Below are 21,088 nucleotides of genomic sequence, written 5' to 3' on the forward strand. Positions count from 1 at the left end.
CTTGTACTGAAGGGGAGTCATCTCTGCAGGGTTCTAACAACATCTCTTGTACATAACGAGGCAAAACATGAACACTTTAAGGAACAACACACCAGGTGTGTGCTCATTGTCTCAAATCCCTGGAGTATGCCACACTGCTTTTGCCATGTCCCCTGGGAAAAAGAGCATCCACAGTTCTGCATTGACAGAAAAGGAAGCTGGCAAGGATGTATCTTCAAAGTGATTCCTCCAGCAGATCCACTCCAACAGTAATACAAGTGAGAAAATTACATGGTTAGGAAGCATTATTTGGCAAAGACACAGCACCGTGTCACGGACAAATCAGCTCCTCTAAGCCTCAGCTAACAGATTAAGTAAACATAAAGATATATGCATTTTTCCTTTTTTTTTGTTTTTAAAGAAAGCTTGGTTATAGCATCTTTTACCATAGGATATGCTGGGGAGTTTATTCAAGAATTTGCCGAGAGTCATATCCTTATTTTTCACGTTTCCAAGGCTCTTCCTCAACACTGCAGTCAGCTGACTTTCCGTTGGCTGCCAGAGTTACCTGAAAATAATTATCATCAACATCCAGCTTACCAGCTACAAACCAGGAAACCAAAACCAAAACCATGGGTTATGTGGAGAAGCACTAGAGCTAGGGTTGAATGGTTTGTTTTAAATGGCATTCCTTCAGAATTGATTTTGATCTGCCTTGGTGTTCAACCATGATTTGAAAACTAAAATATCCGTATTTACTTGACTACAGATGCTTTACAATTTGGGAGGCAATTTCTACTATATTTTTAGGATTGTGAGTTATCTCACTAGCTAGAAACTCATCATACATTAACATACCCCTTAAAATATAGTGAGTGATATGTGCTACTCCATACAACCACAGAGGAAAATAATCCAGAACTAGGCAGCTAGTTCTACTCATGCATGTAAAAGGTTCAGTTACAATGAGACCAGGGAAATTTCATATTTTTTTTTGCCAATACTGTCTCTTTATTCAAATATTCAAGGTTGGTGGTCTACCACTTGAACCACATATCTAGTCCCAGCACTCTTGGTAGTTAATTAGAGATAAGACTCTCATGGAATTTTTCCCCAGGCTGGTTTTGAACAGTGATCCTCAGATCTCAGCTTCTGGAGGAGCTAAGATTATAGCTATGAGCCACTGACATTCAACACACATGCTCAATTTAAAAAATCACAAATTATGATAATTAGGCTCTACCAAATAAACTATTTTGGCTTTAAAAACTAAAAAACACTAGAACGGGGGCAGATTAAAAGTTAAAAATCAGTGACAATGCAATCCAAGTTATTTCAATGTGAACATTTAATTCATAAAATATACTAGGTCTATACTAGGTTTTCCTGGCTCAAAGTAATCTGAACCTTTATGCAGAACAGGAGGTGTTCTCCACTTCTAAGTAGTTTTCCTAGCTTACCTTCTGTCTGTCTGTCCTCAAGGTCATGTGCAAATTTAAACCCACGACTGATATTCCACATAATGGAGAGACTGGATTTATGAAAGCATTAGAATATGGAGACATGACAAATGCAGCAATGTTTGAAAGAAATCTGACCTTCCTGTTACCCAAGTGGAAGTGAAATGCATGCATCACAAACATACAGCATGCTAGAAACAGAGAACCAAGTGCCCTTTGTGAACCAAACCAAAGGGGGTGGGGGAAAACAAACTAATCAATCCTCCATTTCCCATCAGCAACACCCTCCCCCCATTCTTCAAGCCCCATGCAATTAGCCACAACTGTTCCACATGCACTTATTCTAATTAAAATTAAAAAGCTGAGGTATAACTTTAAAACTACTATTCCCAGGCAAGAATTTGAAAAGAAGGAGAGAGAGGGAGAGACCCATAGGGATAACAAAACTTGAAGTGGTTAAAGTTTTGACCAGAGCTGCAGCAAATTGGTTTCCCCTTCAACGAACTGCCAGGGACAAACTGTCTTTCTGGAGAAATTTTCTTATTCATTGTGACCTTGAATGTGCTTATTTGGCTGCCAGTGATGAATCAGATCAATGGCCATGGAAAATTGTCACTCAAAATGTGGTAGCTTTGGTAGAACTAGCTGACACTTGGATGGACAAGGTTGGGGAGGGGTGCTTGTAAATACTACAGCCTATGTTTCAAAAATAGCTGGTTCAGTGGTTTTCCTGGCCAAACTAAAGATGGGACTCCATTCTCAGGCACATTTCATCAGTCCTCTGGGTTATAGAAAGGGAGGACCTTGACAGGAAGTCTTGACATTATCCATACTGGTAAAAAAAAAAAAAAAAGCCAAAAGACACAAAAGCTGAGACTGTGCCCTGACTAGAAGGAAAGCTAAAGGAATAGATATTGGTGAAAACCCCTGGCTGCTTCCTTCCACATCCGTGTCAACTCAAGTAAGTAACCTAGAACAGAAGGGAGTCAGTTTGCAAAGGCTGAGAACCAATTCTTGTTCACTGAGATGAACCTAGTCCATTCACTGAAACTACAAACATCTCAAATAGTTATTAAGCCAATTAGCCCATTTCCATCAAGACCTGCTCACTTTGAACATAGACCAGCTAAATGCTACTGACCATCACATCTGTAGGTGACAGGGTGACTAGACAATTTTATACAGAGGCTGAACAACTTATTTCGGTGAAACTGTCCAACAAAAATGGCTATTTGACATATAGCATGTAATCAAGATGTTAAAAAGATACACTTGACAAATATTTAGTGAGTGCCTACTATATACCAGACACTATTTTTTAGAACCAGAGCAGGATACTGATAAATGACCAAATCTCACTTTTGATTAATTTACTTCCTAGTAAAAGGGATAGTTAATAAGCATCTCACTTTAGAGATGGAATTGCTTTGCTTAAAAATATAAAGCACATTTCTCCTGATGTCCTTTAAGAAAAGAAAAATCCAGCTGGGGGCCGGGGCTCACGCTGAAATCCTAGCTACTCAGGAGGCTGAGATCTGAGGATCAAGAATTCAAAGCCAGCCTGGGCAGGAAAGACTGTGAGATTCTTATCTTCAATTAAACACCCAAAAAGCCAGAAGTGGAGCTATGGCTTACGGACAGCATTCAGACCCTGAGTTCAAGCTCCAGGACCAGTACCAACAAAAACCCCAACTAACCAAACAAAAAAATAGAAAATCCAGAATGTCTGAAATCTAAGCTCTTTATACCTGCAATACTTCCTTTATCAAAACATGCTCTTGACAATATTAAAACATACCACACACACACACACACATACACACACCTCAAAAGCTTCAAAAGTGTCACACTACTGACAACTAACCACTACGATTCTCCTTATAAACAACTGTGGAATGAACATTTATATGTGATAATTTTACTTTGTCTTATACTATTCTTCCTTGTGTAAGAATGACGGGTTCAAAATTTATTTCCTCTACAAAAACCAACAACAACAACTAAAAATCCTGCACCCTTTGTGTATTCTCTACTGCCTAATTCAGAGTTATGGTAATAAAGGTACTCAATAAATAATAAGTGATCAAAATATAAGATCTCACAGAAATAGAGTGGGAACACTCAAACCTTACAAGGCACACGATGAGTACCTGTTAAGTATAAAAGAACATAAAGCCATTCTATGAGAATGTTGACCCTTGTGATCCAAAATGATATTTTGATGGGGTATAATCCCAAACATTCACTCAGATGAGAAAATATTTATTTTCCAAGAGGAGGGATTAAGAAAATATCTCTAAATTATTTCTAATTTAAATTACTTTTTTAATGAATCAATTAATTATCCAATTGCCTCTTGGTGGGTAGTTTTCCTCCCTAATTTGTATCAAGACCCACACATGAACCCACATGTATCTGATGGAAAAGAGACAGATGACAGTCTGTGTCTGCTCCACTAGAATCTGGATCTAGAAAAAGTCCACTAAACAGCGTTACTTTTGTATCACCCTTAACCATCCTGCAGAAACCATGGTATATATTTGGAATGTCTCAGAGGTAACACAGGCAGAAGTTAACGCTTAAATGGAATTTTATCAACAGGTTGCCTGAAAGTACCCTAGATCTGGATTGGGTTCAAACTGGCCCCAGTTGCATACATGGAATCATGTTTAACAAACCAACCTCAAGTTGTCTCTGTTTCCTCTGCCAGGGGTTGTCCAAGTTTGCTTCACTCTGATCATGACCCTTTGTCTTTAACAATGTCAAGTTAGTTACAATGAAAGCTAGCCAGAGCCCATCAGCTTGAAGACTTAGCACCCAAGAGCTTGCAGGAGCACCCAGAACATCCACACTGCAGAAAAGGTAGCACTGCCAGGTCATGTGGGAGCGCTACTATTTTCAAAAATACCTCGCTGGATACTTGCTGTCAAAGGGAGTTGTTCTTGAAATGGCTTCCCCATTTTGGAGACAAAGTAAGTCATATCAAAACTTACCCTTCCCACAAAAATAATTAAGGAACAGATAGCTGGCAGGAGCGAATGTGGGGACACTGAAAAACTAGTATGTGATACACAGCAGGAGAAATTCTTGTGCTGTAAAAATCAAGTGGCATATGCTAGGAATTGTTCTTGTTGTTTCATTTGAAACAGAATAGAACATTTAATGGAATAATTGAAAGCCAGCAAAGCTCTAGCAATCGTAAATTCTTGGGTGAGTCAGACAAATTAATTAACCAAATTAGTGGAGTGGTGTAGAAACCAGAATGGTTGTATATACCAAATGGAAGAAACAAGCAACTGATTGGCTGTTTTGGTATTAGTATTGTTGTTTGGTATTGGTATTATTAACACCTTCCCCCATGTTAGACACAGAGCTAGATGATCTGAGACTCATTGAAGCTTGGTTACATGATACTTTACAAAAAATATGACACTAATGGATGCAAGGCTTTGTTTTTTTTTTTTTAAAAATTGCGCATGCACTACTAGATACAGGTCTCAATATCCAGGAACGGGAAAGGTACCTTGCACTCATCTACTATGACAGAGTTGTGTGCCGCATAGACACATTGATTAGAGTTGCTTTCCCTATGGTTCTTCATGTCATCATAAATGGACTGAGTCTTGGTCATTTCAATGTCTTCATGCACTCGGTGTTGGGAGTCAATGGTATCCAGCTCAGACTTGGAGAGGTGATAGACAATCCCAGCCCCAAAAGAGTCACCCACGACATTGACTGATGTTCTCATCCTGTCCCTGGTGAGAAAGAACAGAGTTTAGTGAGGAGACAGGAGATCATGGGTGTAGAAAGGTCAGGGTGTGGAACAAGAGAGAATTTAGGGTTGAGTTTTGTCTTTATCTTTTTCCTCTGTCTAATTTGGGATAAGTGACTCAACTGTTATGAGCCTTGACTTCTTCCTTTTTTTTTTGGAGGGGAGGAGGAGTCCTGATTTCCTTGTCAGGAAGAGACAATAATTATACTCTTGCCACTGGCTTGGATGAAAATTAAACAAGATAACATAGGTAAAGTGCTTAATACAATGCCTGATGAATACTTAATTATCAATAAATAGTAGCAAATCAAAAAAAAAAGGAGAAGGATAGAAAGAATTAGAGAAAAATAATGTGTTCAGATCCCCAAATTAACATCCAGGCTCCACCTACACCTAGTGGCACACAGCAGTTGCTCCTACTTTAAACTATTCTCTAAAAAATATCATACTAATTCTGCTAACTTGATTTATTCATTCTACTAAAAAGAACTAATGAAACATGAATTCTCTCATCATTAGAAATCCATCTTCCCATAACAATGTGAACTGATTCTGCCTTCTCTCCACCCCCAGCCTTTGCTGTCTATCCCTAACCTCAGCAGACATACCTGTAAAATAAGCAATGTAGCTACAATTTTTTCCTTGACCAATGTGTGTTGTGACTAGGTATCCTGAAAAAATCCAGAATACTTTATCATGCTCTTTCTGTGAACCTAAAAATATTAAATGTCTCTAAGGGTGTTTCTGGATATACAAAGAATTAAGAATAGTCTTCCTCAAACCTTTACTTTATGTTCTGGCTTGAAAAAAAATATGATGGTTGTTAACTTCTCTTAGAAAATCATCACCAGGGATGTTAATTCAGTCCTTAAGAGTAAGTTGTGGGCCGGGCACTTGGGCTCACGCCTATAATCCTTGCTACTCAGGAGGCTGAGATCTGAGGATGACAGTTCAAAGCCAACCTGGGCAGAAAAGTCCCAGTGAGATTTTTATCTCCAATTAACAACTCAAAAACTGGAAGTAATGCTATGGCTCCAAGTGGTAGAGCACTAGCCTTGCACAAGCTCAGAAACAGCCTACCCAAGCCCTGTGTTCAAGCTCCATGACCAACCAAAAACAAAAAAGATTAAGTTGTGTCTTTACATCCTTAAGTACAAGCAAAATTAGTATTGAGAACCTGAAAAATATCACTTAACACATGATATGTACTTTTAATATTATAACTTTCACCAAGTTGATTCAAATATATTTTGGAAGTTCCTAGGTAGAACTTCCAAACACGTTAGTTTCAGTTACAACCTCCCCCTGAAAACATTAACCCTGTATACAGGGAAACATCTGTGTTAACACTGCTAACTAACTGTATTATGTGTTTGTTATGGATTTGTGGTCCTACTTTAAACTATTTGGTTGCATAGCTTGAGCATCTATCTCTAGACCAAAAAAACCCTAAAATGCTTCAAATGTTGACCATCAACATGACACCACAGAGGACATTTTCACACCTGATCTTATGTGCACTAAAAGCTTTATATAAAATTATTTTGTATGGTCAAGTGCTGGTGGCTCACACTTGTAATCTTAGCTACTTGGAAAATTGCGATTGGTAGGATAGTGATTGAGGACCAGCCTGGGCAGAAAAGTCCACACAATTACTTCTCAAATTAGAGTCACATGTGGTAATACACATCAGTTACCATAGCGATGATAAAAGACCCACATTGGCAGATCACATCCACACATGCACCTAGGAAGGAAGGAAGACCTTTTTATCAACAATCATCCATAAAAAAAACAGGGCTACTGCCCTGTGGCTACTGCCAGGGTGGCTACTGCCTTGCAAGTATGTGAAAGCTTGAGTTCAAACCCAGTACTACACAAAAACGATCACATCTGAACAAGCTCTCTGTGAAACATAGAATGAGTTTTGTGTTTCAACCTGGGTTCCATTCCCAATCTTTCTCATTTGGAATAGGGCAAGAATTCCAAAATCTAAAAGCAAAAAACCTGAAACACTTCTGGTGCTAAGCATTTCAAATAAGGACTATTCATTCTGAACTTGAAATCCCTCCTACCATGTGTCCAATACCCTTGGCCAATCCCTAAACTCCATAGAATGCTGAAGTCTCAAAAGAAACACTGTGGGCCCCTTGATCTTGAGGCCCAGAAGAATCTGCTTTATTGGCAAGTATAGTGACCAAAAGTAATAGTAATGGTGGTAAAAATGGTGATGATTATGGCATGAAAACTTACATTTCTGTTGTATATATTATTTGTGGTACTGAATCAAATATCTATATATCCTTAATTAATGGTTACCTACTTTTAATACATGAAAAACACTGGAGGTCTGGTGAGATTGAGTGGCTTCCTAAGGTTACACATCCTTGCAAACTCATAGAGTTCAGTTTAAATACATTCTGCCACACATTGCAAAACACCTCTGAGCCAGACAATAATCTAGCTCAGTCATTTACTAATTGTGTGATTTGGATAATTTGCTGCTATTGTCTAATAGTCATGCCCATCCTCTAAAATCCCATATTGAAATCAGATCCCCAAAGTGATGATAGTATGAAGGAGGACCTTTGAGGAGTGGTTAGATCATAAGGGTGGGGTCATGATGAATTAGATTGGTGCCTTTACAAAAGAGACTCAGCCGAGATTCCTTATTCCTTATGCCCAGTGAGCTCAAAGTGATAAGATGACAATTAGGAAGTAGGCTCTCACCAGACACTATTTCATTTTAGACCCATCTTGGACTTCTCTGTGCTCAGAACTATGAGGAATAAACTTCTATTATGAGTAAAACATTATTCTATGGTGATTTGTTATAGTTAATGGAATAGACTAGATACTTCCTCAGCCAAAATTTTCCGCATGCAACTAAAATGTCTATTTCATAGGATTGGGGGGAATATAAAATCCATTCATTATTCATAGTTTAGGCTTGTAGTCTGGCTTCTTTCCCTTTTGGGGGGACAATTTTTACTCATAGATCATCGTGTTGACCAAAAACACTATCCAAAAGTTAATCACTCCCCTAGGTTAAAAAATCCATTTCCACGTAGAGGATGCAATACATTCACAGATTCCTGTTTCTTCACTATTTCATTGACACCTCCTTCTAAACCAGTAACTGGAGCCGTTTTTGAAATAGGATTTCTGGGTGAGCTTTCCCTGCATGTGTTCACTGCCATACCTCTTCTAAGACAATAGATTTTTTTTTAATTTACAAAGTAACCCTGGCAATAGAAATAACCATCAGGGCAGGAATGGATGGAAGACATCTGTGTATGACAGAAGCAGAATGAAGCTTGAGCTTACATAAAGAGAGAGCCCCGGACCCGAGGAAAGAGCTATAATATAGGTCTTCTGACTCTGTCACCTGAGCATCAAGTAGGGAATGAGGCTAGTCCCAAACTCACAGAAGGCTACCAGAGCTAAGTACAATGAAAAAGAACACCCTCTATGGCTTAAGTATTTATTACAGTTTTCAGGAACCCATAAGCATGGAAACATTGTTTTTTATACTTGTTCGTGTGCTTTAATGCTAAGGTTTTTTTTAAGAAGTGAATTTGTTCATTCAATAGATGTGTAGTGAGCATCTTAATATGTAAAAGTGTACTATACAAGTGCTTAAGAGAGTGAGGAATGAGACAAGATGTTCTCTTTTCTCCAAGAATCCCTATTCTCTACTTTTCTCCCCAACTAGAGATTAGTGTTTTAATAGGAATGGGGACTAGGTGTAACTGAATTCTGTAGGTGGGATATTTTATTACATGTGGAGCACAGAAAAAAAATCCAGTGGAAGTATCTTGAGTTAGACCCAAAGAATGAAGTTTTTTAAATGAAATATAGAAGGGAGAGAAACAATACACATGAAATCTAATAGAAAGGAGCACTCAGAAGAATTCCAGATGGCTAAGTCAGAAAGTAAGCACTAAGAGAGTCAGAAAGTAAGAACTAAGTCACACATGGCCTCATTAATCAGGTCCAGAAAATAAAGAGTCCAGCATACTAAAGAGCTTAAAGGACAAGACTAAAGAGTAAGATATGGACACAAGAAGTCTTCCTTTGTTGTTGTTGTTTTTAAATGTACTATGTAATTTTTTATTTCTTTTGTATGTTCTCCTCCCTATGGTATATCCCCTGTTGTCACTGTACTTGATTTTGGTCCCCTGCACCTTGTATATACATTTATCTAATTTGAGGATGGGAAGGGGAATAAGAAAACACTGAAACAAGGGCACAGGATGACCCATTGCAACAATGATATCCACAAGACAGAATACTGGAAATGAACTTTACAACTTTCAGGTGGAGGAAGGCGTGAGAGAGGTGGAGAGGGAAGAGAGAGTGGGAGGACAACAAGGGAAGGGGTAACAATGCTCGACAAGAAATGCACTCATCGCCTTACTCATGTAACTGTAACCCCTCTCTACAGCATCTTTACAACACAATAAAAATTTAAAAACGAGTAGAATCAGTTAGTGAGGATGTGGTGAGTATGTAGAAAGATGGATTCAATGGAAATTTAGGAGACAAAAATCACAAGAGTTGAGGATTAATCCGCTATAGGAAATTAAAAAGAAAATAGTCAGGGGTCCCTCTTAGGGTTCTGGTTTGGTTAACCAGTAAATGGTGTCAGAGTATGTAGGGGGCACAAATGGGTGGGATGGGACATATTCTGACTTCAACTTGATTATGTCGAATATAAAACATGTGGTCTAGTCAAGGCACTAGAAAGAAAGTCTGATGGTTAAAAAATACTTCTGGGATGCAGGGGGTAAAGTAGGGATTATTGTGTAGAGAAACATAGATATCACAAAGATGTTTATTTCAGCCTTGGAGAGAATATAGAGAAGAATAGACAATGTAGGCTAGAATGCAGAGGGCAACCAAGATTTAAGAAATGGGCAATTGGACATTTCACAGGTAAATAAATTATTTTGGCAAGGGGCATGGCAGACAATGCCAATTATTGCCATGTGTTCAGGGATACTTCTTTTGCAGTATTGAACTGCCAGCTTCAGTTTCTCTACAGAGGCAGGGACAGAAGTAGTATGCTGTATGTAAAAACTGGTAAGGTGAAGAGTGTTTAAGACAAAGAGGATAAATATTTGCAGAAGCACTGAGCAAGATACTTGGTTTAATTCTGTTTTATTTTAAAAAGTCAAATATTTAAATGTTTTTTCAAATCTTAAAGAGAAGGGACCAATAGAGAAGGAGAAACAGAAAAGAAGGAGTAACTTAGGGAGCTAGTTCCCTTGAAAGATTTGAGAGAATGGGATCTCAAATGGGAGAAGGAGGCCACATCTTTCAGCAGAGGAACTCTGTTCCATCACTGCAGAAGAGAAGAGGATAAGGGGTAAGTTTAGAAAGACAGAGTTCCAAGTTGGACACAGGAGTTAAAAGACATCTGTCAGAGAGTATGGATACCAATTTGGATGAAACCACAGCATCAAAGTCCTGTCCTGCCAGGTTCCTGTTACACAAAGCATTCTGGGAAATTCTCAGGAGGCCTAGCCAGGAGGCCAACCATGGATACTCTATGTGTACTTTTCTTTCTGAAAATACTGCAAAGTAGAGCAAACACCATTGAGGCCATGAGGGGAGTGTTTGACCAACTCTGGGGAAGTCCAACTGTGGCCCATAGCAGGATATGAGAATTTGTGGTTCACATGTGGAAAGTTTCTCCTCAGGCAAACATTTTCATTTTCCTCTCAAAAATGATCTCTGACCTCTCAGGAAACTATGTCTTTCATGTTGGCCTCGGGAATTATGTTTTTAAAGCTACTTGGTTAAAAAAAAAAAGAATTAGAGCTGTTGATGCAATGTTTGAGTCTGGTGGTGTGTGAGGGATACAATAAGGGAACAACAGAGATGATAGTAGAATATTGTCCTGGTTCCAGGGCTGCCAGGAACCAAGAATGGCAAGGGACTGGGAGATCATTTCCCATGAATCACTGTGTCTGGCTGGCTTGAAGAAAAGCATTTGCCAAGGTGCTCTGTCTCTCTCTCTTGCGTTCTAACTCCTCAGTCAGGGAGATGTGGGCCTCTGTGAAAGCTGTGGTTCTCACAGGAAAATAAGGCTGAGGGAGCAGCTCCAATCGCAGCTTATCTGGCCCCTTCTATTGGGCTGAGTCATATGAAATTGATATTTCCATAAGCAGTTTCATATAATTCAACTTAATAGTGCTCTCAGAAGGCAGGGTACAGAGAAACTATCTGTAGAGACAGTGTTAACAGAAGACTCTTCAGGGCCTGAAGCAGGCTAGCCTGATTCTGGGTATTAGAGGGTTAAAAACCACATGGGATTGAGGCAAGGAAGGGGAGCCCTGCCTGACCACCAAATAAGAAGGTGAGCTTGGGATTCCAACCTGAATTGCAATCCTGGCATCGGCAGGACAAGCTACTTTACCTTTTCCATTCAGCTTCCTCATTTGTAAGATATGGAAAGCAATCTCCCACCCTCCCCAAGCACGTGGAGAAGATAATAACTGCTGACAGATCCTCCACCAAGCACTTCGCCTATAAAAGGCTGACGTGACACAAAACAAGTGCCAAACCCTTTGCGGCTCAGCATGTCACTATTATTAGTCCAAGTGAACAGCAGAGATGAGGTCACCTCCTCCGAATCTTATACATACCCCTCTTTTAACACCTAGCCCACTGCTGGAATTTCTCAACCACATCTACTGTTTTGTTTTTTTTTTTTAATTTTACCTCAGGAATAAACCATAAGGTCTTTGAGGGCTGAGCCTGTGCCTTGCAGTCTCATAACTTCTACAATCCTCTTCTATACTTTAAGCCTCTCTACTTCTTATTACCCAATAGAGTAGAAATGCCATGTATATTGCTTTGGGAACAATGTTAGAAAAAAAACAAAAGAACTACATGATCAGTTTAGATGCATTTTTCTCCTAAATATGTTTTGTTTGTTTGTTTTGTTGGTCCTACGGCTTGAATTTGGGGCCTGGGCACTGTCCCCTTAGCTCTTTTGCTCAAGAGACTACTACTTTGAGCCACAACAACTTCATTTCTGTTTTCTTGGTGGAGTTAAGAGTGTCCTGGACTTTCCTGCCTGTGCGCCTCCGAACCAAATCTGATCCTCAGATCTCAGCTTCCTGAGTAACTAGAATTATAGGCATGAGCCTCCAGTGCCTGATTCCTAAATGTTTTCTACATGATTGGAAGAACCTGAGGATGTGTAGAACATGGAGAGCTGACTGAATTCATTATGGCATAGGGCAGGGTGGGGAGAGGTGGGAGGTGAGTGGGTGTAGAAGGCAGAATGTGATGGATTGTGAGTTTGATTTGGAAGCAGATAAACTGGACAGAGAGGACTAGTTTTGTTTAGCAAACTAACTGGTTGGATATTTGGGAGGCCTAGTTTTGTTTAGCAAACTAACTGGTTGGATATTTGGGAGGCCTAGTTTTGTTTAGCAAACTAACTGGTTGGATATTTGGGAGGCTTAGTTTTGTTTAGCAAACTAACTGGTTGGATATTTGGGTGCTGAAAGTGAGGCTAAGAAGGAGGGAAACAGAGAGACCCAAACTACCTAGTAGAGAGAAATGAGAGAGAGAAAACAGGGAAAAAGGTAAAGACCCAAAGAGTTGGAGAATAAGGGGAATAAGCATGGCAGGAAGATGGAAAAGGTGAAATCCAGGGCTGCAGAGACACCAGGGTGGGAAACTCTAAAGGAATTTTAAAGAAAAGATTGTCTAATATTAAACATTTTAATTCCTGTGTTACTAAACATTATTAACAGTGATTTACAGAACTTCAGAGAAATCTTTGTGCTTCAGTGGTAGGGGAAAGAGATGTTTTCATTTATTGCTCTCCTGAGTTCTTCACCCATTTCCATGAGCACATGTTTCTTTTGTGATATAATAGAACTAATCTTGCTGTGCAGAACTATAATCCTACTCCATTCCTTTGATCTGAGATCCCACTGTCTTGAGTCAGGGACACATTAGTGGAAAGGAAGGGGTTAGGTAGAAAATGAGCCACATTCCACAGTAGTGTTGACATACATTGAGGATAAAACAGAGGGTGGAAATGAGGAAAATCCAGTACACATTAGATAAATATAAACCTTTGGAATCTTCAGAGATATGGAGTATGTAAGCATTAGTTTTCTTTTAAACAGGCATTGGGGCAAGGTTAAATAAGTTGTGTGTCTTGTATTTGTTGTTGTTGTTGTGTGTGTGTGTGTGTGTGTGTGTGTGTATTTTAATAAGAGGAAGAAAACTCATATGGGCAGATCCAGAGAAACCAGAAACATCTAGATAGTCTGGGTTTGAATCCCAGCTCAATCATTTAATATCCTCTAAATCAGGATTCTGAGCCTCAAATGAAAATAGGGATATACTATTAGTTGCCTTGTAATTTAGTGCAACATTACATTCAAATAAACCCATGTAGAATGTTCATGCAAACTAGAACAATGTCAAACACTTAAGGGCATTCACTAAACATTAGTTAGTAGCATCCTGCATCATTCCAAAGCATCTTCATACTGCCAGTAGTTGGTGAAAAAGTTTAGAGCACTTCCATACTCAGCAGCCCCCTGCCTCTCATCCAATCCCTTCTGATTGCGTCATCAGCATCACTTGGAAACTTGTTAGAAATGCAAATTCTGGGGCCCCACCAGGCCGCCTTATTCTCTATCAGATTATGGAGAACAAAGCTCTTCTCGATGCTAGTGGGAGGAACTCTTAAGTATGTCCTATTGGATAAGGGTTACGTGCCATGTCAATTACATACATGTCTATGAGGCAAACATGAGTCCACAAAAGATCTCATGAGAAAAACCCCATAGGATAAGTGGCCCTACATCCACTTAGATTTCATTCTATTCTCACTTTCCCTTTCTACTTGTGGCCAGACCAGGGTGTTCATTACCTCTCCCTGGTACTGGCTCTCAGGTTTTACTCTGTTTTGCTTACATCAGAGAAGGGGAAGGTGGTTTGGTGATGTTTCTTACAAATACCTGCCAAGAATTCCAATATAAACGGCTTCTTGCACCCAGAAGAAGGTTCTGGTTTTAAGCAGTCTTGCCTCGCCAATGATCTAAGACTCAGACACAGTGCAGGACCCTGGAATCTTACTTTGCACTACGACATCTACAGAGCAGCTAAACTTGTCCACTGGTTGCATTCCAGCAGTTGGCAAACGCTGTGACACATTAAATGTCACTGAGGGCTTTGTTTGGTTTTAAATGGAAAAAAAATGCTATAGTTATAAAAGTTTACAGATTTTGCCTAAATTGGAATAAAATAGTCTGTTTCCTTTGCTGTCCCTCCATAAACCACTCTTTCTAAAGAGCAGCCAACTTCTCTGACACCCCAACCTCAACTTAGTCCCCACACCCACTTAGTCACCAAGGAGCACTCAACAGTTATGGCGCTCACCACCAAGAACTTGTTTCTAGAACTCCACTCCACATGGAGAAAGAATGTGGCCCCATTACTAATTCAAAGCAGAGTTGACCCAGCAACAGGCTCCAAGGCCCATCTTCCCAGGATACATCCATCACCAACAAAGGGTACATCTTAAAACTTAGAAGGGCACTCAAAGGCATGGGATTTAGATTCCTTCATCGAAGCTTAAGTTACTGTAGCCATGGAACAAATCGCAGAGCAAAGACTAAAAGAGAGAGGGGAAGAAAGGGGGAGAGAGAGGGAGAAAGAGAGAGAGAGAGAGAGAGAGAGAGAGAGAGAGAGAGACTTGCCCAAAAGTCCTATAGATAAACAAAGTTCAGCCTTGCCTTGCAGTCCTTTCCCTTGCTTCTCTGATTCCCTATGCTTCTCCGACTTTCAGAAGTAAGGTCTCTTCATCTGTAACTTTCATGTCAAGTCCAGCTTAGGATAGCATTTTTTTCTTATATGATTTCATCAAAATAGCTCATCTAAATGTACCATCATTCTTTTTTCATAAGCCAGCTCCTGCTTGCTGGCACATTTTAGCCCTGGTGACATAACACCCTGTTTTCCAGTGCAATTGTGAGCATGTGAACAACAGCATGGGGTGATGTGGGAGGACCCAGCCCTCATATTCCATTTGCTAACATTTAGGTCAGAAGTAGGCAGGGTCTTGAATGTTTCATGAAGTGACTCTAATCCAACAGGCTTGGAAGGAAATAACTGCCAAGAAGACTGAAATCCACAAAGGCAGGCAGGTCTACTAGGACTAGAGGTCTTGAATTCTAAGAGGGACTGAGGCTTCAATTATGCACAATTGGTCCCAATTTAGGTTATTTATTTGGGCTTATTTCTGGAAAGGAAGGGGAAAAAAACCACAGCTCAAACAAAAAAAATTTGATAGGTTATTTTGCAGAACTAGGGATGTCTTTGACCATTTGTGTTTCTGAAAGAAAATACAGGAAATTGGGTAAACTTGTAAAATAATAATCTGTTTCTTCATACTTCTGGAAAATCTGAAAAGTCCAAGATCAAAGCGCCAGACTCGGGTGTAGGCCATGTTACAACACAGCAATCATCACATGATGGAAGGTGGCAATACAAAGAGAGAATAAAGAGAACCTAAAGTCATGCTGCTATAATGGTACCAATTCCATCTCTCCTGGCCCAGTTGCCTTTTGAAAATGGAAATTTGAAAATATTAAAGTGTAATGAAAATTAAACTGCAACATGATCTATCAAGGGGCAAACATTCCAACCCCAGCTCATGGGAGATTCTCATAGGCCTGTCCATATTCTGCTCCTTTTCTCTACCAATAAACCTCTTGGTAAAAAAAAGAGAGAGAGAGAGAGAGAGTGTGAGAATTATGGAATAGAATGAAGGGCCCTTCTCTGGTCATATAAGCTCTGTTGTACATCAGGCAAAAGATTTAACCCTTCAGAATCCCACTTACCTTATCTAGGAACTATACCAAATGATCTGAAGATTTTGCAGTACCCAACAAACACCAGTTCTGTTTCCTCATTGCTGATACTTTTACTTTATTTTCCTGTCAAGGGTGTTTGCGTTATAATGGGGAAGAGTATCTATCATAACTTTTTAAAAAGATGAATCCCTCATGGTACATTTTTTTAAGGACTCAGAAAACAAGTCGAAGAAGAGACAAGGCAACATAATCACAGCAGTGTTGAGGTGAGTGCAAGTTGAGTGGCCATGCAAGTTAAGGCTCAAATGACCAATAGTCAAGGGAGTAAGTAAAGCTACAAGTCATGGGGGAGCAAGTGTGGTATAACCAGTTTTCTTCTTGTGTGAGCAAGATCTGATGATCACACAGCAACAGGTGTGGATGAGCTTAGCACATATTTACTGATGTCCTACTATGTGCTCTGACCCCAAAACACGACCAATGCTTCAGTTTCCCTTTGTCCTCCTCATGCAAATCTAAACCCATTTCTTTGTCGCCCTTATCTCATTATCTCACAATCTTTCCCAACCAGACACCATTTTGGAATCTCAGCTGTCTTGTCTAAATAAATGCCATAATATATAAAGGGTTCTCTCTAGTAGAGAGTAAGCCCCCAAATCAGTACCTATTCTCATTGTTTTCTTTTTTCTTTTCTTTTCCTCTCTCTTCCTTCCTTCCTTCCTTTCTCTTTCTTTCTTTCGTTCTTTCTTTCATCTCCTTTCCTTCCTTCCTTCCTTCCTTCCTCCCTCCCTCCCTCCATCCCTTCCTCTCTCCCTTTCCTCCCCCCTCTCTCTGGTGTTTGTGAGGCTTGAACTCAGGGCCTGGGTGCTGTCCTTGAACTCTTTTGCTCAAGGCTAGCACCCCATCACTTTGAGCTACAGCTCCACTTCTGGCTTTTGAGTGGTTAATTGACAGGCATGAGCCACTGGTGCCCATCTTCTCACTGTTTTTCTAATTCTCTCCATTCTGCCCTACCATTTCAGATCAGAATATATATACACACATCTATATCTATATCTATGTATCATTGTACTTTTGCTTGTAAACCTTTTATAATCTACCTTATCAAATTGTAATTTATTAACAATGAATTGTAATTTTATGTGCATGGTTTGATGAGTTTTGACAAGTACAGACACCTGCGAATTCACATGAATTCTTGTGTAAATATGGAACTTTTCTCTCTCCTCAGGTTCCCTGTGTTCTTTCTCAGTTAATTCCCTTCCCCTAACATTGATCTCTTTTTATTGCCACAGATTAAGTTTTAGTAGGGCTTCATATAAATGGAATCTACAGTACATACTCTTTTGTGTCTAGCTGCATTCACTCAGTATAATGCGTTGAGGTTCTTTGCATGCGTCAGAGATTGGTTCCTTATTGCTGTACTTTTAGCTTGGCATTAGAAACTATCTGCTCCCTCCAGTGGACTGTGAAACCCTTCAAAGATTCTATCTTTTCTGACTTTGGCTCCCAGTAAATATTAGGGGAAAGTGTGGTGGGGAGGAAGGGATAGAGTTGCCATGGAGATGGGCGAAGGTCTTTCTGCAACATTGCCACCTGTCCAACCCTGGGGAGCAGAACTCACAATTCCCAGCAGCACCCCATCCTCAGGCACTTACAGCAGCCAGTCCACAGCCACCAGCAGGCTGATGTCCTCGGTTGGCAGGCCCACAGCTGTCAGAATGAGGAGCATAGTGACCAGCCCAGCACTGGGGATACTGGCCGCGCCAACACTCGCCAGTGTGGCCGTGAGGCTGTGAGAACAGAGAAGTCCAGGTCATGGGAAGAGAAAGGATCTTGGCAACACCCCTCCCCGCCCCCCGCCCATCTCAAGTTGCAATTTTCCTGCCATAAAAGCTCTTCTCCTTTTCCCCTCCCAGAGGATAGAGAAATCTAAAACACAGAGACCCAAGAATTGGATTGTGCTCAACTATGATGGAAGCTCATAAATTCCTGAACTGGATGGAGCTTCAGTGTCATCCTGATACCCAATTCTCCAAATGTATCATCAGGCTCAGTAAGGTTATTGTAGCTCTGAAATCAGGCAAGGAAATAGTAAGGACAAAAACCAAATAATCCTTAATCCTCCCACAGGAAACAGCACTGCATTCATTTTTTTTTTTTGCTTGTTTTCTATACCACTGAGCACCAATCATTTGAACTACATTGCAACCATCTGAGGAGGTCACTGACCATGTTAACAGGAAAACTCAGGATAGGATATATCCAGACCCAAGGAAGTGGACACCAAGGAAAGAAATCAACAGATTCCAAGCATCCTTAAACTTGAAAATGCATTATTTAGAGAGTGTCCAGTAAGGCTAATGGAATAAAGAATAATGAAATAAAGAGAAGCTTTTGTTCTGAAACATCTCATAGTCTTCCCCACACACCCCTAAGCAAAGTTAATCTGGAGTTCAAGTGCTCTGTCTAGACACTCGGGTTCTCTGGAGTTTTGAAGTCAATGGGCACTATTAATAAAGGCTGTAATTTCTAAAAAGAAGGATGACCTTGAAAACAGAGACTTCCAACTTGATGTGTAGGTGCTGAAAAGAAAAGGAAGTAGTTTTCTTTGTGCTTATAGCATTCTAGAGTTCCTAGAGTAAGCACTCTAGGCTCCAGATTGGAGCCAGCCTCTCAGAGAGTTTTAACCAAATCTCAATCATCAGGGTGACCAGGAACTTTCCTCTGTGAGAGACCTAAATTCACCTAATTTTACACTGGAGGAAATGTGCTCTTGGAGATTTTTTGGGGTGGGCTGTTTTCCCAGGCAGAGCACAAACACCTGTAGCAGGTATGGTCTGGCCTGGCTCCACCAGTGCGAGGCTGGTGACAAGGTTTAAAGAACTCTATCTCCCTTGAATCCACCTGGGTTATAGCAAGTAAAAAGTGGCATGGTTATCAGGGAAAGTTCTACATTTGAACAACCTAGGTACAAACCACAGCTCTATTATTTATTAATCGCATGACTTTGGGCCACTTAACTCCTTTGTGCCTTGGGTTTCTCATCTGAAAAAAAAAAAAAAACTACCAACAACAGAAAACAAGACCTTGATGATATCTCACTCATAAAGAGTTCAGAAACTTTCAAGAGTCAAAGGATAACTATACCTCACAATCCCTAGAGTCAACTTAAACTTTTTTTTTTTTAATCAGGAAATCAGTCTGGGTGAGGCTGTTTTGCAATGGAAACTTTCCTAAAGCCCAAAGAACTTGAAGGTGGGAATTCTCAGTCTTTTCCCCAAGACAGACAAAACCACTAGGGAAGGGGAACTTTCCAGGTTCGGAACGATCTTGCCCTTAATCGTTGTATTTACAGCATTCATTGCATCTGCTGAGTCACTTTTATGTGTCCCTCTGCCTTGTGGGTATTTTATCTGGCTAGCTTTTGGTTGAATAAGACAAAATCCTATAAAGAAACATTCTTCTTGGAAGTTGGTTCCTTCACTCCAATAATGCCTTTATGGGAAATGATGCCTTCTATGGGCAATGGGTCATCACTGAGTCCTATGGAGAATTCAATAGCTTCTGGTCAATGATTTCCCTCTGCTTCTGCCCCCTACCTGGCCTTCCACACCCCTGGCTCACTTCTCTAGGGCTGGTTCCTGGAGACTGGCCAGGCTGTGTGTACACAACATCAAACAGAACTCATAGTAACCCTACAAAGTTTATATACGTAGTAATTGCTTCTCCAGAGTACGTTCATCAAACAGAGGTTGTAAAGATTAGATAAACTAACATGTGCAATCCAGAAGTGTAATATAGAGGAAACAGAGTATGTAATGACTAAAAGCACGGGGCCCAGATGGCCTGGGTTCAAATCGTTTTTATCACATATAAGTAGTGTGATCTTAAGCAATTTATTTCATCTTTCTGTGCTGCATTTTTCCTATCTGTACAAATATCAATATCTATTTTCTACATCTGTGTGGATGGCCACCAGCTAAAAGATCCACAACAAGTTGAAGCATGCATAACCTTTGGAAACCTTACTTTGAGGTATTTGTCTAGGTGCCTGTTTATGAACTATTCTCTGAGTTTCAGTTTCATCTTCTGTTAAATGAGCTGGTTGGACAAGACTGTCTTTGAGAAATCTACCAGACGATACAGTCTAACTGACAGAATAAATGTGATTATTGGTTACATTTTCATATTGTATGTTAGACCTGGTGGGTTTTTCTTCTATTAGCCGACTTTGTTGCTCCTGTGAGCTCTAGTGCACATGGAAGATTCCTTAAGTCTTTCTTAATGTTTCTAAGGAGAAATTGTTGATCTATTCAAAATCTCCCCAAGCTGATTAAATTCCTCAAAGCTAGTTAAATCAAAGAAGGCTCTGAAGTAGATTTCACTGTAGTATTAGCCCATACAACATATAAGGAACATTGCTAGTGGCAATATTTCCACTATTGTTACATCACTGGTCAGTCCCTAAGTTTGGATTTTTAATAATCTCATTGTATAGAGAAAAAAACTGTAAACACCATTTCTTCGGGAAAGTTTTGTAAAGTAGGTTCCTAGCCAATGAAAGGCTCCCAGAGAATGAACCATAAAACAGTCTGTGGTTCTAGCACAGAGGTAGACTGCATTGTCTAGAGTTTGAGATATGAGGAGCGAAGGACAATGTTTGACCCTGAACTCAGAGGATTACCCCTATTCAATGCCCAGTCTGGGGAAAACCACTATCATATCATCTTCCTGTGGGCCAAAGTCAGAAAGCAGGGGTGATGTATACTTCAAAGAGATTGCTCAGGCCTCTGTCAACCATAGTCTAGGATGGACTCTAGGTTTGTCATAGAACCTCTGAACCTCAGTTACTATTCTGTAGAACAAGGATGATGACTATCCTCTCTCTTCAGGATTGTTAGGCCTGGTCATTCCACACACACTCTCTCTCTCTCTTTCTCTCTTTCTCTCTCTCTCTCACTCACCTCTATCACTTTAGTGGTACCAAAAAGGATAGAGTTATTATCGTTATGACACTG

At 40.1% G+C, this 21,088-nt stretch overlaps 1 protein-coding gene across 2 annotated transcripts in view; it reads right to left on the bottom strand.

Moving 5' to 3' along the window:
- Positions 1-419: 419 nt before the first annotated feature.
- The window catches only part of Slc1a2 (solute carrier family 1 (glial high affinity glutamate transporter), member 2), a 126,074-nt gene continuing 105,405 nt past the window's right edge, over positions 420-21,088 (bottom strand). For both annotated transcript variants that reach the window (XM_013019615.1, XM_013019616.1), the window contains exons 9-11: positions 17,726-17,860; positions 4,963-5,194; positions 420-547 (exon numbers count right to left, since the gene is read on the bottom strand). In XM_013019615.1, coding sequence (XP_012875069.1) covers positions 476-547; positions 4,963-5,194; positions 17,726-17,860 — 439 coding nt within the window. In that variant the 3' untranslated portion in view covers positions 420-475. The remainder of the gene's footprint in view (positions 548-4,962; positions 5,195-17,725; positions 17,861-21,088) is intronic.

The sequence above is a fragment of the Dipodomys ordii genome, unplaced genomic scaffold, assembly GCF_000151885.1.
Source record: "Dipodomys ordii isolate 6190 unplaced genomic scaffold, Dord_2.0 Scaffold46, whole genome shotgun sequence".
NCBI lineage: Eukaryota > Metazoa > Chordata > Mammalia > Rodentia > Heteromyidae > Dipodomys > Dipodomys ordii.